This window comes from Saccopteryx bilineata, chromosome 3 (assembly GCF_036850765.1).
Source record: "Saccopteryx bilineata isolate mSacBil1 chromosome 3, mSacBil1_pri_phased_curated, whole genome shotgun sequence".
NCBI lineage: Eukaryota > Metazoa > Chordata > Mammalia > Chiroptera > Emballonuridae > Saccopteryx > Saccopteryx bilineata.
The window spans coordinates 121,742,517-121,764,512 of NC_089492.1; the positions used below are offsets into that span (position 1 = coordinate 121,742,517).

A 21,996-nucleotide genomic window follows, 5' to 3' on the forward strand; every position below is an offset into this window, starting at 1 on the left:
GGCAGGTGTGGACGGGCAAGAAGAACCAGGGGAGCACTGGCGGCACGGCGTGGGCCCTGGGAACGGGCGCAGGGCAGGCAGGTGTGGACGGGCAAGGAGAGCCAGGGGAGCACAGGCGGCACGGCGTGGGCCCTGGGAACGGGCGCAGGGCAGGCAGGTGTGGACGGGCAAGGAGAGCCAGGGGAGCACAGGCGGCACGGCGTGGGCCCTGGGAACGGGCGCAGGGCAGGAGATGTGGACGGGCAAGGAGAGCCAGGGGAGCACAGGCGGCACGGCGTGGGCCCTGGGAACGGGTGCAGGGCAGGAGATGTGGACGGGCAAGGAGAACCAGGGGAGCACAGGCGGCACGGTGTGGGCCCTGGGAACGGGCGCAGGGCAGGCAGGTGTGGACGGGCAAGAAGAACCAGGGGAGCACTGGCGGCACGGCGTGGGCCCTGGGAATGGGCGCAGGGCAGGCAGGTGTGGACGGGTGTGCACACACTAAGCAGGGCACTAATTTGACTTTGAGGAACTGCATCATGGTTGTACCACCCTGAGAAGTCAGGTGGATAAGCTGTTTTGGGGGTAACAACCATTAGGGTTGGCGAGTGTTGAGCACCCAAGTCAGACAACTACTTAACAGGGCATCGGGGTAACTCCCCCAACTTCAGCCTCTAACACCGATTGCGCACCAGTGTGTTGTCCACACCGTCCTGCTTGCCTCTGAACCCCAGGAGCAGAGGGAAGCCCCTGGCTCTACCAGCAGAAGCAGAAGATACACCCTCGTTCCTCGAGTGACAGCTCTGCAGGTTTGCCTACACACACGCGGTTCTCTCAGAAAACTCTCATGGTTACAGTCAACTGTAAGTGTAAGAGGGTCTTATCACCACTTCTTTCAGTGATAAATGAGTTTCAAGTTCTAAACATCTCTCCCACCAACACAAGTTTTAGAATGCAAAGCGCTGCGGGAAGCTGTGGACTCCACGGGCGCTGACGCAGCCGCTCACTCCCCCAGCTCCAGCTCACAGACGTCTCACTCGCTGTCTCAGGACAGAAAGTCTAACGAAAGGGCACTTGTGAGCACACGGGACACCTGGAGCCTAAGCCACTGCTGGCCCTCCCATCATCAGAACACACCTTAGGGGTGTGTTCCTAAGAGTCAATGGCCTAATGAGGGGCTGTCTTGAGAAAGGAGGTACTATATATTAACAGTCCCTTGTTGGTAAACAAACGGGATGAAGGCAACTGGCCATACACATCAGGCTACAGGGAATGCAGCTAAGGGGGCTCCTTCTCCGGGGAGCTCCTGTGTCTGGAAGCAGCAGCGCTGTTTCTACACTTCTTCCAGGCATCTGGTGTTACCCTAGAGCAGCACACGGATCTCCTGTGGATTAAAGGCCAAAAGCAGGAGGGATGCTGGCTTCCATCAGCCCTCTCCTTCTGCCCTCTCCTGATTCACCTCTGGCAGGTAGCTGGGAAGTAGCTGTGAATGACAGTTTCACTCTGGAGCATAGGAAGCCACCTTTTAACCCGCCTGCTGTTGTTTGTCTCTCGAAACGTGACAAAAGAACAGATGTAAGCAACATGCCAACTGTTGAGAGGATCTGCTCCGCGCACCATAGGAAGCCTGCTCAGAGCCGCCTCACGCCAGCCTCTCCATGGAAGGACAACTGAGTCCATTTCCTGAAACCCCTACACACGCTCTGTTCACATCAGGTTGGGATCCGCTATATTCAGGCGACTCACCATGCACATCCCTGCTTCCGCCTTCACCGTGTGGCTGCCAGACTTGAAGCTACTTCCGAAACCCTGTTCAAATGCCTCCGAAGTCAAGTCCAGTCTTACTTCCTTGTGGTCTTCTTTGACCACCCCCCCAAAGCACACGGGTTCAGAGTACTCTGCCGTCTGTGCCAGTCTCTAAGCCTCTTACGGTCAACTTCATCTCTGCCCAAACTATCCTGTTACCTGCACGAGGGCTGGAGCCACGGTTCACACACCACTCTATTCCCAGAGTAGTGTTCATGATGAGTCTATTACAAAGCAAGTTTTTTTTTTTTTTTTTTTTTTTTTTTTTTTTTTTTTCATTTTTTCATTTTTCTGAAGCTGGAAACGGGGAGAGACAGTCAGACAGACTCCCGCATGCGCCCGACCGGGATCCACCCGGCACGCCCACCAGGGGCGACGCTCTGCCCACCAGGGGGCGATGCTCTGCCCATCCTGGGCGTCGCCATATTGCGACCAGAGCCACTCTAGCGCCTGAGGCAGAGGCCACAGAGCCATCCCCAGCGCCCGGGCCATCTCTGCTCCAATAGAGCCTTGGCTGCGGGAGGGGAAGAGAGAAACAGAGAGGAAAGCGCGGCGGAGGGGTGGAGAAGCAAATGGGCGCTTCTCCTGTGTGCCCTGGCCGGGAATCGAACCCGGGTCCTCCGCACGCTAGGCCGACGCTCTACCGCTGAGCCAACCGGCCAGGGCCACAAAGCAAGTTTTAAAGGTCAGCAACCAGTATTTTAAAATATGAAATGAAAAGATACTCATGGGACACTTGAGGAACTACTGGGGAATTATTCGATATGAAATTCCTACGGATTTTCTTAGGTACGGTACTGGTGTTGTGAGTGTGTAGGAGAATGCCTTATTTTTAGGAGGTGGATGCTGAGGTAATTAGAGGTGACTTACTTTCAACAGATCAGCAAAAATATATGTGTGTGTGCACGCGCAGGCATCTGTAAGTACACACACATGCAAATGGGGCATGCTACAACTGCCGAATCTAGGTGTAGCAGATACAGGGTTCATCGTATTCTTCTTGAGATTTTCCTATGTGCTTGAAAAGTTTCATAATCAAAAGTGGAAGAAAATGAAACAGAAGAGAAAAAAATCATAACGCAGAACATGAAGTACAAGAAGTACAATCGGCTTTAGGTGTCTCTGGACGTGTGTGTGCTCCAGGTTACAAGGTAAACATATTTCATACTGTAGCTCAAGGCCAAGAGTTTGAAAATGCATCTCATTGCACCAAGCCCACAGCAGGCATGCAATGAACGATTTGTTAATTAACTTCTAGAAGCCCAGTAGGTAAATGAAGCAGCAAGCTGAGAAATCATTTTGTCTCCAGTTATATCTCATTAACTCAAGCTGTGTGAAAATATCCAAGCCCTTTCCTGCCTCAGCGCGCAGAGGCCCAACCTCAACTCAGCCTTGAGGCCTTTCCTCTCAGATGTTTAATTACTCCTCAGCAAGGCTCTCCCTCATGCCAGGGAGGGGATTGTGTTCAGGACTCTGAGTAGGGTTTGCCTAGGACTAGGTGTTTTGCAGGAGTAGGGACTTTCAGTACTAAAACCAGAATTGTCTCAGACAAACCAGAGAGGTGTTCACCATAAATTTAAGGGAAGACTGCAAGAGAACTTGGGACAGGTCTGAGAGAGCTGACACTGTCATGTCATATGGTGATGTTACCACTGAAACATGAACAATGAAGGCAAACCCACTGCAGGAAAAAGTGGCCAGACAGAGATCCCTGACGACATCCCAAAGGCAACAGCATGTGCCGAATTGCAAAGTGTCCCTCATGCCCTTAACCGGAGCCTCTCCTGATCACTCCTCACTAACCTGGAAAGCAAGCAACTTACTGTAAAAACATCGTCATCGCCAAGCTCAGCTTCATTATGGATGGTGGAAGATGATGTGGTTGAGCCTAAAATGACAAAAAATGTAATAAGGAGTATTTTCAAAGAGGAAAAGTCAAATCCAATCATTTCAAGGTATATTTTAATAAAACCACATTCCACTCCTTTCGTATGTGGATCACTTGCAGAAATATGTTACCTGGGAATTAATGCTTTTTAATTTACTCTTCTTTAATTGACTTTTCCCAGGATGCTCCCTAAATGAACTTTGCTGACCGTTGTTCCCAGTTAACCCCCCGAGCTTTTGCACGGGCGCTACAGATCAAGCACACAGAGGCAATACGGAGGAGGGGCGAGGAGAGCCTGCCCGCTGCGCTGAGGTGCGCCGGGAGACCGGCCTCCGCTAGCGATGCCCAGGTCCCAACTGTGTGCAGTGGGAAAAGCGCAGGATGGAGAGCCTCCAGGTTATACCTACCACCATCTCACTGTGTCAACTGGACTTAGCTTTCTGGTCTTTTCATCTACAAAAGAGGGGGTGACTAAACAGGCTGTAGGGTCACTGAAAATTCAGACACTGTACTCTAAAGCCCAGATTGTGGAAGCTCCCTTTTAAGCTGATACCAGGGCAAGTATGTTTTCCCTTTGAATACCAGGGCATCCATGAGTTTTCTGTTTCTGCAGAACAAAATTTAGGTCAGAAAACCTGGTTTATTTCATCATGGAATGAATTGATCATTTAGGATTCAATTTCTTTATTTTTCATCACTTCCTTCATTCTGTTATGCAAACCAACAGAACTTCCTCTTTTCCGTTAATAGTACCCAGTAACATGTGGATCAACAAGTGACAATTAATGGCCAAAAGGAAAAATATTTAAATTTCCCTAAGTGAGCTTGACTGGTGGTGGCGCAGTGGACAGAGTGTCGACCTGGAACACTGAGGTCCCAGGTTTGAAACCCTGGGGTCGCTGGCTTGAGCAAGGGGTCACTGGCTTGGCTTGAGCCCTAGTAGTCAGGGCATGTATGACAAGCAATCAATGAACAACTAAAGTGACATAACTACAAGTTGATGCTTATCTCCTGTCTCTCTCCTTTCTTGTCTGTCTCAAAAAAAAAAAAAGTTGCATAAGAGATATCCCAAAAGAGATATTTATCCTCTATCTTCTTTGCTTGGTTAGGTCTTTAAAAATATGCATTTAGAAAATATTTTGCGCCTGACCAGGCGGTGGTGCAGTGGATAGAGCGTCGGACTGGGATGCGGAAGGACCCAGGTTGGAGACCCTGAGGTCACCAGCTTGAGCGCGGGCTCATCTGGTTTGAGTAAAAGCTCACCAGTTTGGTCCCAGGTCGCTGGCTCGAGCAAGGGGTTACTCGGTCTGCTGAAGGCCCATGGTCAAGGCACATATGAGAAAGCAATCAATGAACAACTAAGGCAGGGGTCCCCAAACTGCGGCCCCCTGAGGCTGTTTATCTGGCCCACTGCACTTCTGGAAGGAGCACCTTTCACTGGTGGTCAGTGAGAGTACTCACGTGGTCAGGCGTCGCTCACGTACAGTACTACTTCCGGTGACGCGGGATATACGCGTCACGGCTCCAGAAGCACGTCATATCACTTGTTAAGGCTAGCAGTGACAAATATGGAACCGGACACTGACCATCTCACTAGCCAAAAGCAGGCCCAAATACTGGTCAGTTTGTTGATTTAAATTTACTTGTTCTTTATTTTAAATATTGTATTTGTTTCCGTTTTGTTTTTTTACTTTAAAATAAGATATGTGCAGAGTGCATAGGGATTTGTTCATAGTTTTTTTTTATCGTCTGGCCTTCCAACGGTCTGAGGAACAGTGAACTGGCCCCCTGTGTAAAAAGTTTGGGGACCCCTGAACGAAGGTGTAGCAGTAAAAAACTGGTGATTGATGCTTCTCATCTCTCTCCGTTCCTGTCTGTCTATCCCTCTCTCTGACTCTGTCTCTATAAAAAAAAAAAAAAAAAAATTGCTATTACATAAAATAGAAATAAAAGAATTGATCAGAAAGGGAATAGGAGTATTTAAATCTTCAATGAGGAATCACAGGAGGAAAAACAAGTCCCATAATACCTTCTGTGCAGTTCCTGTTGATCTTTCAGAATTCTTCTCTACTACTTGAATTATTCTAGTCAATCAGTGTTTAATTAAGGCAAGTTTGATAGAAAACAGCTAGATAGAGTATATATAGAAAAAAATATACAAGTAATCAATTTTTGTTTGTAGATTCAGTAATTAACTATATGGACATATTGCAAACTGCTATCAGTAATATAGGAGCTATTTGCTCTCTAAACATTTAAGAGCTGCCTTAGCCAGAGAGTTCACTTGGTTAGAGCAGCATCCTGATATGCAAAGGTTGTGGGTTCAATTCCCAGTCAGGGCACATATAGGAAAAGATTGATGTTCCTGTCTCTCTCTCTAAAAATCAATCAATCAATAAAACAATTTAAACATTTAAAAGCTGTTTAATAACAGCATCTTAAACATTTGTTTCTTATGTAAGATCTATGACGTGAACACTAGTTTTTATTGGCTATCATTTGTCTGTAGTTAACAGACTCATGTTTTAGCTAGCATTGCCTTACAACTGATGTTAAGCAATTCTCTCTTGAAGGTTTTTTTCTCTTCCCACAAATCCACAATGAAGAAAATGACTTCTGAACACTTATTTCTTAAACAGATGAAGCATGTATTCTTTCATGATTGGCTTTTATATAATTTTTAGAATTAATTCTGAGTTTGGCTTTTGGCTGGAAAGTTCTTTCTTCACAGGGTTGTGGGACCATTAACCCTTTGATTTCGTAACTGAATGTGTTAAAGTAGAGAACTTGTGTGTTTGCAATTGTGGACACTAGAAAAGCCCATGAGAACCGATGACCTAAGAGCCTTCTAGCCCAGGATCAAATACAACACAATGCCTACTAACCGTTCACCACAGACTGAGGCCCAGGCAACCTGGGCTCTGGGGGTCACAGATCCCTTTCCTGTTCAGTGGCAGTTGGACACCTGGACTCTGATTATAAGAGGCCAGTGGGGAAGCCTGGAGCCGTCAGGACTCATATGAATCCATTCTCCACTTCTGAGCCAAGACAGATCAGACCAAAGCTGTTTCAATAGGCAGGGAAAGGTGAACTTCACCAAAAACTCATTCACATGGAAGTCTTGAACTTGTCTTTACAGAGCAAAGTCTAAAAACCAATTGGAACCACACTTTACTCTGAAATCTTTTACTTTATAACTGATCTCCTTGGATGTTCCTTAAAAAAAAAACACACCTTTTTCTTGAGAGTGAGAAAGAGAGAGAGAGAGAGAGAGAGAGAGGAAGGGAGAGAGAGATGAGAAGCATCAACTCATAGACGTGGCCCTTTAGTTGTTCATTGATTACTTCTCATATTTGCCTTGACCAGGGGGCTACAGCCAAGCCAGTGACCTTGGGCTCAAGCCAGCAACTATCACTGACATGATCCCACACTCAAGCTGGTAGCCCAGCTGGTGACCTCTGGGTTTTGGGCCTTGGACCTCAGCCCCAGGCTGACACTCTATCCACTGTGCCACCACCGTCAGGCTGATGTTCCTAAAGTTTTGGCATCTACTGACCTGACCCCCATCCCTCCTACAAATAAACCACAAATATATGATGGACAACTGGAATGAAAAAGAGCTCAGAAAATTAACATAGTCCCGCTAAGAATGCAGTGACCAATCAATACCTTCTATAAGGTCTTCAATTGCTTTCCTCACTCCCCTGTCAAAGGCTCGAGCATCAGCAGGACTTTGGAAAGTAAGTCCAAACTTCCTATTGTCGACCTTCCAATGATGAAAGGTTGGGTTGGCTTTGGTGTAGACCAAGTCCTTTCTTACATAGCATTCCAATACCACCTGAAGGATTGAAACACACAGGCTGGTTACTTGTGAAACAGTCGTGCTGGTGTCTCATTACAAAAATCTAACTAGGGACCATCCATCATTGGCAGCAACTAATGGAAACCTTTCACCCATGCCTTCGCATATCCATGTCTATTTCGAAAGGCCTTGGCTTCCCTCTGAAGACCATCCACACTCTGTTGAACCATCACCCCACCCCCACCCCATCCCCTTGTCTTTGATGATCCAAATCACGTACTGTGGTACTCTTTAACCACACTCTTCAAATCTCACTCATTCCTCCTCCTCATCACCTGACTGGGGCACTGAGCTCAGGCCCAGGCTGTGGGGCTGTGTTCTGTTCCAGGTTTACAGCTTCTATGTCAGGGTTCAATATTCCCTCCTCTGTCCTAATGGGTGTTTCCCAGTGACCTCAAATTAACTTAATTTGCTCTGAAATTTCTGCCACTAGTTTCCTCTCCCAACTTCCCCATATCTAGCAATGCCAACTGCTCTCTGTTTATTCTGTTTGGCTCAAAGTCCCCACGGTTATCTTTGCCTCTTCTGCTTTCTCTACCTCCTGTACTATTAATCACCAAGTCTATTTCATTTTCCTTTAATATCTTTTATCTCAACCCATTTCAGTTACTGCCATTCTGATCCGAGTCTCTATTAAACTTGTATCTGAATTATTATAACAATTTCCCGTTTCCAGCCATCTAGTTTCAGAATTGCCTTTAACTAAGCTGTAACTTTGAATAGATTATTTCAGACCCTTGGTCCTTTTTTTTCTAAAATGGAAATAACACCAATGTTATCAATGAGTATATACACATGAACATGCCTGGAAAACACTGAATAATGAGATACTTCACAGGGTCACACTCCAGTATATTTGCACCATCAAGTTTTACTTTTATTTACTCCAATTCTTGTCACCTGCACAATTTAGTATTATATTTCCCACTATTCTCTAACATTGCATAGGCCTTAGTCTCATTCCCCTAATTAGACTGTGAAAGATCAAGATATATTACAAAATAACTCCCTCTGCAACTAGCACAGTGCTACTGTTGATAAAGATATCAGAGTTTAATATTATAGCATAAGAGAAGCATGTGAATGTAAATTCCATTCTTTATTCACAAAAAAACTTTAAAATATCAACAATATTTATTCCTATGCACACCAAAATAATTTTGCTAAATGTTAATAGCTTTGTTTTGGCACAGTTCTTAATTTAACAAAATGAAATCTTACTAAGCGAAGGAAAGAGTAAAGCCCTGCTTAAATTAGTATACATTCAAATTAGAGAATATCTTTAAACGAGTACAGGTTTCAAGGATATAGCTAAGCAAACAGAAATTAAGAGCTGCCTACAAAATGTTCCCTAACTTATAAACAGATGAGAGTTAACAGTCAAATTGGTATATCAAGTAACAGTCTCAAGCAGTTAACTTTATTACATTGTATTGAAAGAAGACAAGTCTCTACATACAGTTCTATTTATGATTAAATTGCTTATTATGGCTATTTCCCCCTAAGAATAGTACAATGGTTAAATGTCAGCCCAGCCCCATTCCAAACTGGGGAAATCCAAATAACCAAGGCTTTAACTAACAAATGTTATCTATTTTAGGGTTTCGTAGTCTCGATTCAAAGTCTCAAAATAAATTTTTTGTAAAAACAAACACTTCCAGTTCCTTCGTATTGTTAGGGTGAAAAAACGACCACATTTTTTGCTCCATAAGATGTACTTTTCCCCCCCAAAAGTGGAGAGGAAAATGCCTGTGCGTTTTATGGAGTGAATGTTCATTTTTTTTAAGCTGCTGTGAGTTCCCAGACAACTAAAAGAGTATTTGACATTAAAGTCTCTTCTCATTTGTTAATAACAGTGCTAATGGTTGTTAATACTGCTATTAAGTTTACATTGTTGAAATATTATTGTGCTATATTTTATTAAATATTTTTATACACCATTTGGTTCAGAATATTTTTTTTCTTATTTTCTTCCTTAAAACCCTAGGTGCGTCTTATGGTCAGGTATGTCTTATGGAGCAAAAAATACAGTCGTCTTCAGTCGACATTTTCCAAGTTTAAGATCATTACAACGGTACATTTTCTTAGAGAAGTTTAATAAATTCTTAGAAAAGTAAAGTAAGTTCAGCCACTTAAATTATGTGAGGGGGAGGGGATCAGAAGCCAGCCAGCTCTGTCCTCTTCAGCAAGATAGCATCACTGCATATCTAAGTTTAATGACAAAAATGAAAAAGTTCAGATGCTTTAATCTTACTAACAGGCATAAACAAACCCTTTAGTGAAGTTTAGGCATTAACCTAAAACTTGAGAAAGGCTTTTAAAAGCATCTTTTTGAACAAGATGCATGGGGAGAAAAAAAGTGATTACATATTCTTGTTGGAGGCTTTAAAAAAATCCACACAAGAAATACAAGTTGTAAAAGATTTTAAGTAATTTAGGTGATGACTACATGAAGACTTCATTCTTACTCATCTGTCCCTCCTCACCATCAACACTTCTGGAGTCCAAGTTACCCACTGTCAGGATGGTGCACACAATCCCAGTTCTCTTTTGGTGGCTTGAGTATATAAGTTTCTGTGTGTGAGTGTGTTTAGATATGGCCACACCTATAAATTACTTGGCTACTTGCCTTTTATTTTCCTTAAAAACTGTCTTAGAGGCCCTGGCCAGTTGGCTCAGCGGTAGAGTGTCGGAATGGCATGTATAAGTCCGGGGTTCAATTTCTGGTCAGGACACACAGGAGAAACAACCATCTGCTTCTCTACCCCACCCCCTTCTCTTTTCTCTCCTCCTCCTGCAGCCATGGCTTTATTCGAGCAAGTTGCCCCCCCCCAGGTGTGTGTGTGAGGATAACTCTGTGGCCTTGCCTCAGGCGCTAAAATAGCTCAGTTGCCGAGCAACTGAACAGCAACTCCAGATGGGCAGAGCATTGCCTGGTAAGGGGCTTCACTAGGTAGGGGGCTTGCCAGGTGGATCCCAGTCAAGGCACATGAGGGAGTCTCTGCCTCCCCGCTTCTACTTAATGATAATAATAAAAAATGTGTTAGAGATATAGGAAGGTAAAAAGTATCCTTGTTAGTGGCTGTATAATATTCCTCAGTATGGATATATTAGAATTATTCAGCCATTCTCCATACTAATGGAGATTTTCAGGTTATTTCTCATTGGTCATTTTTATCATCAATGCTAGAATGAACATCCTTATACATGTTCTCTAAGTTTGGGCTGCAGGCTCTTGGGAGCCCTCCTGTTCCACACCCCTTCCCTTATAGGGGTTTGAGGATGGCAAATAACTATTTTCATATAAGATGACCTTTTTTTTTCCTTTTTCGTTGTGTTTCCATTTTTCCTGATGGCACTAAAGGAATGGTGGGTAAAACTGCTATGTCGCAGGCATTGAGGCAGTGCAGTGGCCCCAAACTGTACTCAAGTCACTGGGTACATCACTGTCACATGGTCAAAATAAAAACAACAGTTTTACACAGAACTCTTATTGATGAAGCAGTTAAAAAATTATTAAATTGTTGGCCCTGGCTGGTTGGCTCAGTGGTAGAGCGTCGGCCTGGCGTGCAGAAATCCCGGGTTCGATTCCGGCCAGGGCACACAGGAGAAGCACCCATCTGCTTCTCCACCCCCTACTCTCTGTCTCTCTCTTCCCCTCCCGCAGCTGAGGCTCCACTGGAGCAAAGATGGCCCGGGCGCTGGGGATGGCTCCTTGGCCTCTGCCCCAGGCACTAGAGTGGCTCTGGTCGCGACAGAGCGACGCCCCGGAGGGGCAGAGCATCGCCCCCTGGTGGGCGTGCCGGGTGGATCCCAGTCGGGCGCATGCGGGAGTCTGTCTGACTGTCTCTCCCCGTTTCCGCTTCAGAAAAATACAAGAAAAAAAATTAAATTGTGACCCCTGAATACATATCTTTTACTCTGTGATGAAATGGAAGTACACATAACAGGATTCTCATCTCTGCTTCACATTCAATCTGCTATAATATGTTAGTTACTCTGGGAGAAATATATGAAGAAACCCTGGCGTTGCACAAATGCACATTGGAAAAGGGAGGAGGATTTCTGGAGCCCTTCTACTGCTGCTGCATATGGCAGAATGACGACTGTCTCAAGGAAAAGTACTAGTGCAATTATTTCCATTGTGAGGTGAACGGTCTGCTTTTTTCATGGATTTACTTGAAGGGACCACTGACAGGTGAACTAATGGTTCTTCAGATGAGTGTATTTGGCAGTCATTTCCTTGAACGTGAACACGCTGACTCTGTCACTTCAAGGAAAACAACTGGACATATTTGTTGACAATAATAAAATTTAAACATTCTCCCAATGCTTAAAGACATTTCTAATGGGACTAGTGGTGCTATTAAGAAATGTGATTTTTTATTTTTATTTTGAGTTAAATGTATCAACATTTGGAAGATCTACTGAAAGCAGTAAACCATTATTTTTCCAATGACCAATGCATGGTGTTACAAAATCAGGAATGAGTAAAAGACCCCATTGAAGTGACAGATATCAGTGTATTTTAATGTCGGAGAGGATGAAAAATTCCCTGATGTGGCTTCAGATTCCACACTCATGAAACTACTATAAGCTGAGTTTTGGTGTAGTATCAGAAAAGTATCTGCAGTTATTTGAAAAGGCTATTAAAATACTTCTCCAACTATACACCCGTGTGAGGCTGCATTTTCTTCATCTACTTCAACCAACCCTACATATCGCAACGGACTAGAGGTGGGAGCCGACATCAGAATGTAGCTATTTTCCCTTATGCCTGATAGTAAAGAGATTTGCAGAAACATAAATACCATTACTCTTCAGTTATACAGTATTTTCTCACAAAGAATGTCATTTATGCTAAAACTATTATTTAAGATGAAACAAATTTCAGTTTGAATTTCTAATATGGCATATAACAGTAGTTGTAATTCACAAAGACAAAAGCTTTTGAGAGTCCTCAATAAATTTTCCTTGTAAAGGCAGCTTGAGACCAAATATGTTTGAAAACCGTTGCTGTGTATCAATCTTTGGATGTGACCCTGTTTTTATAGGCTAGGGTTCAGAGGTAGAACTGCCAGGTAAAAAGGCATGTGAGTTTCAAGTCAGTCAATATCCTGCCAAACTGCCTTTCAAAGAGCTTTGCGAGCTGTGACTTACACCAAATGTTCAAGAGCTCATGGACCTGCATATGGGCATCGGCTGCAATAATCAAACTTTTAGATTTTGTGGTTAATCTAATAAGTTAGATTTGTTTCAGGAGTAAACTCTTTTAATCCATCTAAAACAAGAAGGAACTCAGAAATATTAAATTTACATATAATTGCTCAGGAAAACGTGATTGTCCTCAACTTATAAAAAATCATCCAAATAACATCTTGCAAACGGTTGTATGGAACACAGCCTTTACCACAGAAACAATGGCAGTTAAGTTCACAGGCGCCAACATGTAATTCACATAACAAGAACTACTGTTTTTGAACTCTAGAACTGCAGTACATTGGAAAAACTAATGGCAACATGGTTTCTACCAGAAAAAGCACTTCATGCCCTGGCAGGATATCTCGGTTATAGCATTGCTCCAAAACTCAGAGGTTGCCTGTTTGATCTCAGGTCAGGGCACATACAGGAACAGATCGATGTTCCTGTCTCTGTCTCTTCCTTCCTCTCTTGCTAAAATCAAAAAATAGAAATTTAAAAAGAAAAAGAAAAAAGCACTTCATGTCCTAGCTGGAATACTGGGTACTCTGATAACTATCCATCCATTGTATTACAAAAACAATCTCCACTCTTCCCTCGAAATCCCACCATTGGGGAAGGGTGGACCTCTTTCAACAACACACCCATGTGTAGGGTTCCCATGTGGGTTCATACTCTCCCGTGGGTAGGAGTGCTGCATTATTATGGAAGCATGGGGCAAAAAGGAGAGTCACCACAGGGTGTGTGGTGTGAGTCTGTTACAGGATAGGGCAGAGGGAGGGAGTTAAGTCCCACTGAATGGAGGAGTCCAGAATTTCCCAGAGTGTGAAGCACTCCAGGTGAGGGATAAGAAGATCGAGAAGCACTGCTGGGTGTATGGGCGTATGCTTTAAGTACTATTATAGTAGATATAAAAGTCCAGAAGCGGAGAGTCAGGTGTCCAGAATTTCCCAGAGTGTGATGTGTACCAGGTGAAGGATGGAAAGACGAAGAAGTACCGCTGGGTGTATGGGTGTGCGGTTTAAGTACTAGTAGATATAAAAGTCCAGAAGCGGAGAGTCAGAATACAGAAGGGTCAGGGAGGAGATGGAGTGATGGAGAAAAACAATAGGGGAGAGAGTGAGGCAGGCACACAATCCTTCCATATTAGCATCAGGCAACAGAAGCTGATCCACAGCCAGGACTGCTCTATTACTGTGCAGAGTTAGTATGAAGAGACCAGCTTTGGCTTCACAATGAAATGGTTCCCAGTGCTGGCTCTGCTAAACCCCGTGTGCCATAGACAGAGGAAATGGGTCACTTCTCAGAGCACTGAGCTCCCTACTACAGAGTGGAGATCGTAGTATCTTCTACCTACACAATGTTGCAGTAATTTAACTAAGGTTATTTACATACATTGAACAAAGTGGTAAAAATTTAATTATTATGTATGTCAGTGATAGGTACAAGTTTATAAAATAAAGGAGTTGGATGAGATGATTTAAAGGCCATTTCAGCCTGACCTGTGGTGGCGTGGTAGATAAAGTGTCAACCTGGAATGCTGTGGTCACCAGTTCAAAACCCTGGGCTTGCCCAGTCAAGGCACATACGAGAAGCAACTATGAGTTTATGCTTCCTATCCCTTACCCCCTGCCCAACCCCGCCTTTCTCTCTAAAATCAAGAAATAAAATCTTAAAAAAAAATTAAGGCCATTTCAGGCTGACAATTCTATGACAAATCATAGAAATATCAGGAAAAAAATAGATTAAAAAAAGATATAACCATTCAGGTAAGATAATTTGCTAACACAGAAGTAATAATAAAAAGAAGAGAAAAAATTTTCTTTCAAAATTTTTGTAGAAAAAAAAGAACTAAAAAAAAAAGGCAAGCAAAAGGCTATAAAAATGTTTGCAGCAAATATGGCAGATGAAGGTTAATATCCTTATTGTACAAGAGGGCATATACACCTATGAAGGAGAAAAGTAAGATCCCAATAGGTAAATATGCAAAAGACATTGGCAGATAATTTAGTTGCCACTGTTTACCAAACAGAAAAACATTTATTTGATCCCATTAGTAATCAATGTTAAAGATACCACTGATATTCTATCAAATTGGTAAAGATATAAAATATCTGATCCTCATTGTGTTAAAGGATATATTCTCATATATGCTGGTAGTAACTCTCTGTACAATAATTAAAAGTCATAAGAATTTAACTCCCAAATTATTCCAAGAAAATCATAAATGTGGATAATGCAGGTAAGTATTTACAAATGCAGATAGGTAATACTGGGAGGGGAAGAAACTTAATATTTGACACTAAGAAGATTGTCCAATAAACAAAAAATATCAACCTGATAACAGCAACATAGAAAATTTCTCACAAGAATGTTAGGGCAATACCAATGATACAAAACTGTTTCTGATCACAGCTATGTAGAAATAAAAATATGCACGAGGGGAAAAAAACTACATGACAGAGCTAAAGGTGGTTGTGTACTGTGACTTTGTCTCAGTTTTGGGGTCAGAGTGACAGGGTATCAAATACTGGTTTCAGACTCCCAAGATGAGTCATCGAGAGCAAGGAGTCTTTCAGAATGTTAATTTGTTCAGGTATAATTATACAGGCTGCTGTAAAGACACAAGGAGACTACCTAATGGGCTAGCACAGGGGCAGTGTACAGAAAGGGCAGTTATTTTATTTGATACTGGTAGTGTGGTTACACAGACTTTATTGTATCTTGTAAATAAGAATATTTGATTATTTGACTATCACGTAGGGAATTTCTTAGACATACTTCTTAAAACGAACTATAGTCTCTCTTTAATTCTTCCTTCAGCCTGGCTGGCCAGCTCAGTGGCAGAGTGTCGGCCTGGCAAGTGGAAGTCCCAGGTTCGATCCTGGCCAGGGCACACAGGAGAAGTGCCTATCTGCCTCTCTACCCTTCCCCCTCTACTTTCTCTCTGTCTCTTTCTTCCCCTCCCGCAGCCAAGGTTCCACTGGAATAAAGTTGGCCCAGGCGCTAAGGATGGCTCCATGGCCTCCACCCCAGGCACAAGAACAGCTCCGGTTGCAATGGAGCAATGCCCTGATGGGCAGAACATCACCCCCCAGTGGGCATGCTGGGTGGATCCCAGTTGTGCACATGCGGGGAGTCTGTCTCTCTGCCTCCTGGCTTCTCACTTCAGAAAAATACAAAAAACAAACAAACAAAAATAAATAAATAGAATCTTCATTTCATTTAAGAAATGAATCAAGTGTGAAAACAGCATTTCTGTTAATCCATATATAACATTTGCAAATTGTTCTGTCTTATCTATTTTGTAACCTTTTAAAACAGTAAGTGTTTGCAAAAGATTATAACTGTACACTCAGCACATAAAACTTAACAGATGCCACAGGTAAGGGTCTTAAATGTAACAGACATATTCCTGTAGTGCAGGGGTCGGGAACCTTTTTGGCTGAGAGAGCCACGAACGCCACATATTTTAAAATGTAATTCAGTGAGAGTCATACAATATGTTTAACACTAAATACAAGTAGATGTGTGCATTTTATGTAAGACCAACACTTTTAAAGTACAATAAGTCTCTGAATTCTTTTTAATAACGTTGTTATGCTGTTGCTAACCAATGATGAATAAAGTACTTCTTACCATTAATGCGACTTCTAGTGCCGCATGGTTTTGCTAATGGCTTTGTAGTCTAGTTGATAATGGTGAGGTTAAGCTTCATACAGGCGTTGAGACTTCCATCCATTAAACGTGATCGTAGGTTGGTCTTAACGTTCTTTAGATGTGAGAAAGACTGCTCACATGCATACGTAGAGCCAAATATTGTCAGTACGGCAATACTCACACGCTGCAGTGTGTGGTATGTGACGGGAAGCGCGTTCCAAGTTTTGACAATCAGTTGGTCCACGGGTTGAAGTTTTTTCATTTCTCCCCACTTGTGTTTGCTCGCTAACTCTGCTTGCGGTTGTGTAAGTCTTTCCAAATCTTCATTCAGTGACTTGAACTTATTCACCCACATGTCTGAGGCCTTCAGGTCAGCAGCTTGTAGCTCAAAATCTCTGATGGAGACTCTGGGGATGTAACTCAGGTCAGCGCTGTCCACTGCACACTCGTGTGGATGGGTGATGAACTTAAAAAGACAAGTGTGCTCACGAAATTCTCCGAAGCGCACTTTGAACGACTGCAGGAGATTAGATGTGAAGCCCGCTAGCTGCTGGAGATCAAGATGTTGAGCAGGGTCACTTACTATGCATGCATCTTTAAACTTTCCCAGTTTTTCAAAGTGTAGTAAATGACCTGTTTCAATGTCGGTGATGAAGAGTTCCAGCTTGTTTTCAAATGCAAACACTGCTTGTTGAAGGGATAAGACTGTATTTCCAACGCCTTGCATTTTCACATTGAGCTGGTTCAGATGTTCAGTCATGTCTATGAAATAGTAGAACTTCAGGAGCCACTCAGTGTTAGCTAACTCAGGATGCTCAACGTTTTTCATTTCAAGAAAAGTCCGGATTTTGCTCAGACAAGCCGCGAAATGGCTTAGCACCTTCCCTCTTGACAACCAATGCACATTGCTGTGCAGAAGCAGACCAGGATAATTATTCCCAACTTCATCCAGCAGTGTTTTAAACTGGTATTCATTTAAAGCTCAGGCAACAATAATGTTGACCATCCAAATACCAGCAACATCACCTCACCAAGCGGCTCGCCACACAGCTGAACACAAAGCGCCTCCTGATGTAGGATGCAGTGAAAACTTAGGATGGGTCTCTTTTCATGTTCACGAAGAAGTGCTACGAATCCTCTGTTTTCCCCACCATGCATGTAGCACCATCATTACACACAGAAATAAGTTTATCCATTGGTAGATTATTTTCTTTAGTGAACTCAGTGAAAGACTTGAATAAATCCTCCCCTCTTGTTGTCTCTTTCATAGGCAAAACAGCAAGACTCTCCTCACCGTAGTGTGTCACCGACAGCATACCTTACAATCATGCTGAACTGGGATAAATGGTTTATGTCTGTTGACTCATCCAAAGCGAGAGAAAAGAATGGTGCTGCATTTATGTCCTTCACTTGTGTTGCCTCAATTTGATTTGCCATCATGATGGTACGATCATGAACAGTTCTTGCCAACAGAGGCATGTCTTTTATTCATTTGATTATCTTGTCTTTATCCAAAAAGTCGTCAAAAAGTTCATCGGCAACATCAAGCACAAATGTTTTGGCATACTGCCCCATCTGTGAATGGCTTTCTGTTTCTCACAATTGCTAAAGCACCAGCAAAGCTAGCCAAATTCCAGTCACTTTGTTGGGTCCAAACACAGAGTTGCTGCTGACTAGCTTGTACTCTGCATAGTAGCTCTTGACATGCTTTCTTCCTGCTGTCCCCAGCTGGATATTTCGATGCAAATGTAGTATGGCGTGTGTTGAAGTGCCGTTTTATATTTGACCATTTCATCGATGCAATTTTATCATTTCATATTAGATACACTGCAGAACCTGTTCTCTCCACAAAGGTGAATTCCTCTGTCCATTCCTGCTGAAAAGTACAATACTCCTCATCTTTTTCTCTTTTAGGCATCTTCTTTGTCAAAAGGGTTTCTGCAATTAGCTAGCTGACTAGTTGATTAAAAGGAGGGAAGTTTAGGCCCTGGCTGGTTGGCTCAGCGGTAGAGCGTCGGCCTGGCGTGCGGGGGACCCGGGTTCGATTCCCGGCCAGGGCACATAGGAGAAGCACCCATTTGCTTCTCCACTCCCCCCCTTCCTCTCTGTCTCTCTCTTCCCCTCCCGCAGCCAAGGCTCCATTGGAGTGGGGGTGGCCTGGGCGCTGGGGATGGCTCCTTGGCCGCTGCCCCAGGAGCTAGAGTGGCTCTGGTCTCGGCAGAGCGATGCCCCGGAGGGGCGGAGCATCACCCCCTAGTGGGCAGAGCATCGCCCCTGGTGGGCGTGCCGGGTGGATCCTGGTCGGGTGCATGCGGGAGTCTGTCTGACTGTCTCTCCCCGTTTCCAGCTTCAGAAAAATACAAAGAAAAAAAAAAAAAAAGGAGGGAAATTTACTTCCTGACCTCACAACAACCCGTGTACATTACACATTATCCAATAAAAATTTGGTGTTGTCCCAGAGGACAGCTGTGATTGGTTCCAGCCACCCGCAACCATGAACATGAGCGGTAGAAAATGAATGGATTGTAATACATGAGAATGTTTTATATTTTTAACATTATTATTATTATTTTTTATTAAAGATTTGTCTGCGAGCCAGATGCAGCCATCAAAAGAGCCACATCTGGCTCTCGCAAGCCATAGGTTCCCGACCCCTGCTGTAGTGTCTTTGTGTTTTCTCTGTTGAGATCCTGAACATTCTGAATCATCTGGTGGATTTTGAGTATACACTTCATGATCAAATACAGATAGGAGCAGTATTCTTATAGGTTCAGGGCCAGTGAAAAATAGATTTAGACATTCAATTTTCCTCATATCATGGAGTCCTTCATAGCATCCAAGTTCCTTCATGCAACTGAATGGATTCTTCATGCTCTGCCCCTTTGAAATCATGATTATACTCCAAAGTATATATTTTTAAGCACATAGAATTATTATAAAAGCGTGATACCACTACTTTTTGTTACTGTTTTTCCAAACATGTTTTATTCATTATCTTATGAAATAAAAGCTATAGTATCTTTTAGAAAAACATTTACTTAGAAGTAACCAAATGGCAGATGACACTTTTCTCTTTCCATTTTACCTTTCACCAACCAGACCTCGATGGCACGCTCCATGAAAAAACTCTATATTTTTAAAAACCCTGACTTCACAGCTCACTACATTCTGATTCATAACAATGAACATTGTTTTGAATATCTTGTTACAGTGACGGAAAGACAGCTTAATTAATGAAAGATGCAAACAAGGCAGCCAAATATGTGACTGTTTAGCATCTGAGTTGCACGGTATGTGGTAAAAAGTGACTTTGCTGGAAAGCCAGGGTTTTGCAATTTGGCACCAGCTCCAGTTATAACCTTTGAAGCTTTTGCAAGAGTTTGAAGTCAGAGAATGAAGAAAAAAAAAATAACCTATAGGAAGAGGGCTATGATTTAAGGTAAAAAAGTCAGTCGTTGCTGATTTAACCCCCGCATTCCACGTCTGCCATTACCAGTTTGTCTTTCTGCCGTTCACCATGGATGAGAAAGCCGCTCCGTCCATTGCCTTCGGGGTGCATGACCTTACAGACCCCCACGCGACTGATCCCGCCTCCTTCCTGTGGGAACCATCCCCCGCTGGAGTCATCTCTGGTCATAACCACAGCCTTGACACGCACAATATAGCTGTCACTAAAACGACAACAAGAAGAATGGGGCATGACAACGGTCTGGTAGCTGGAGGACATGTTTCACAGTGCAAGGTGAGCAACCACCAGCTACCATTTGCTGGACTCGCCAAACGAAACCATGCCTGACAGCAACCGTAAAAAGGCAGCCCGTCTCAACTTTTTAGGGAAAAAAAACAACACAAAACATTAAACTCAATGTAAAAGTACATTTAAGAAAGACGCCCAGTAACTAAAAATATTTGTGAGTCTTTGAAGGTGTATAAGGCATTAACATTCTCCAATTCCTAGATGCTAAGTATTAATGATAAACGAATAGCTGACCTCTATGTGTTATCTGTAAATTAGGAAAGAAATCTATTAACTTAAAAGGATATTATGGTTTCAACCCTTAAAACTTAGTTTATAATGAATGACCAAGGTTTAACATTTTACAAAGCTAATAATAATCCTCTGCTGTAACATAACAATAAGAGAATTTACTTCCAAATCACAAATTCACCATGCAATCACTTATATAGGTGGGAAAATATTTCAATTTAAACACCCTTTACACATGTGTGACCTCTTGTTTGATTCTATTTTTTCCAGTCTTAATTTCAATTTCACAATAAGTTCTTTTGCACATGTGCCAAATATCCTCTTTCTCCTTCAGAGACCAACTCTAGCTTCTTTCCATTCTTCATCACTTTGCAGGAAATTTATTTGGATTTTCAGCAAGGCCATTACATTCTCACTTGCTGCTCCTTTTGGAAAGAATTCATTTTTTACTCATTGAGACATATATTCCTGTCTTCTACTTGCCAGGCACTATGCCAGATTCCAGGGAAGCAAAGATGCAGAGTGACAGAGAACCCCTCCATCCACCCTCCAGGCCCGGCCATGCAGTCAGAGATCTGCTGGAGACCCTTTGACAGTCCCTGGGCCCCTATCCCTGATCACCACACTCATCCACAAAGGCAAAGCCACCTCGATTTTCCATCACTACCTCCCTACAGCTCACCCTGTACTGTGACCCAATTCCCCTCCCACTGTGTCCACCACACTCAAGGTCCAAGCCCTCCCTTATCTTCCTATCTCCTTTCCTCAGATTTTTTTATTTTGGTGGCAAAATATACATAATGTAAAATTTACCATTTTAGCAAGTGTACAATTCCATGGCATTAAGCCCAGTCACACTGGTCTGCAACCACCCCCACCATCCATTTCCAGAACCTTTTCCATCTTCCCAGACTTAAATCCATACTCAGTAAACACTAACTCCCAATTCTCCCAGCCCCTGACAAACAACATTCTACTCCAGGTACCTAACCCACCTCCCGACTTGGCGGCTCAGTCCCTCCACACTCCTGTAATTCCAGTCCATTGGGACCACAATCTAGTGTTATGGCCACACCCACTCTGTTCCCTCCCCACACCCCTCATGTTCTCATCTGATTCTCTACCCAACTTAAGTTCCATGTCTATCACGACATTCTTCTGCACAAAACCTTAACACATTTGTTCTCTCCTTCCTCACTATAATTGCATCACGAAACCCCAAGTCGGGTGAAATCCCACCATCTACTTCACTCCATGCTGATAAACATGGTTACCGGAAGACCCCTCTAACCATGTTAAACTTATAGGTCTAGTTTGAAAGTCATAACCACTAATCTCAATTGGTTCTTACATGTCACCCAGCATTCTGCTACATTTTCCCAATCTGTCCCCAAGATTACTTTACATGTCCTCCTACCACCTCCCTCTTAGGTGATAGATGAGCTCGCCTTAATTTCACTGAGAAAATAAGACACAATCGGAAGAGACCTCACACCTGTGCCCACCAGCATGCTCACTACTAGGTATCAGTACTCTCTGCCTCTCCTTTGGTAACTGTGGCTAAAACAGCCATGAGTGATCCCAGCCAGGGCCAACAATTGTAATTAAGTATTT

At 43.2% G+C, this 21,996-nt stretch overlaps 1 protein-coding gene across 3 annotated transcripts in view; it reads right to left on the reverse strand.

The window, feature by feature from the left end:
- Positions 1–21,996, reverse strand: part of SPRED2 (sprouty related EVH1 domain containing 2) — a 121,439-nt gene that overhangs the window by 16,654 nt on the left and 82,789 nt on the right. For all 3 annotated transcript variants that reach the window (XM_066267259.1, XM_066267258.1, XM_066267260.1), the window contains 3 exons: positions 19,888–20,065; positions 7,343–7,511; positions 3,609–3,673 (listed from right to left, as the gene is read on the reverse strand). In XM_066267259.1, the coding sequence (XP_066123356.1) occupies positions 3,609–3,673; positions 7,343–7,511; positions 19,888–20,065 (412 nt within the window). The remainder of the gene's footprint in view (positions 1–3,608; positions 3,674–7,342; positions 7,512–19,887; positions 20,066–21,996) is intronic.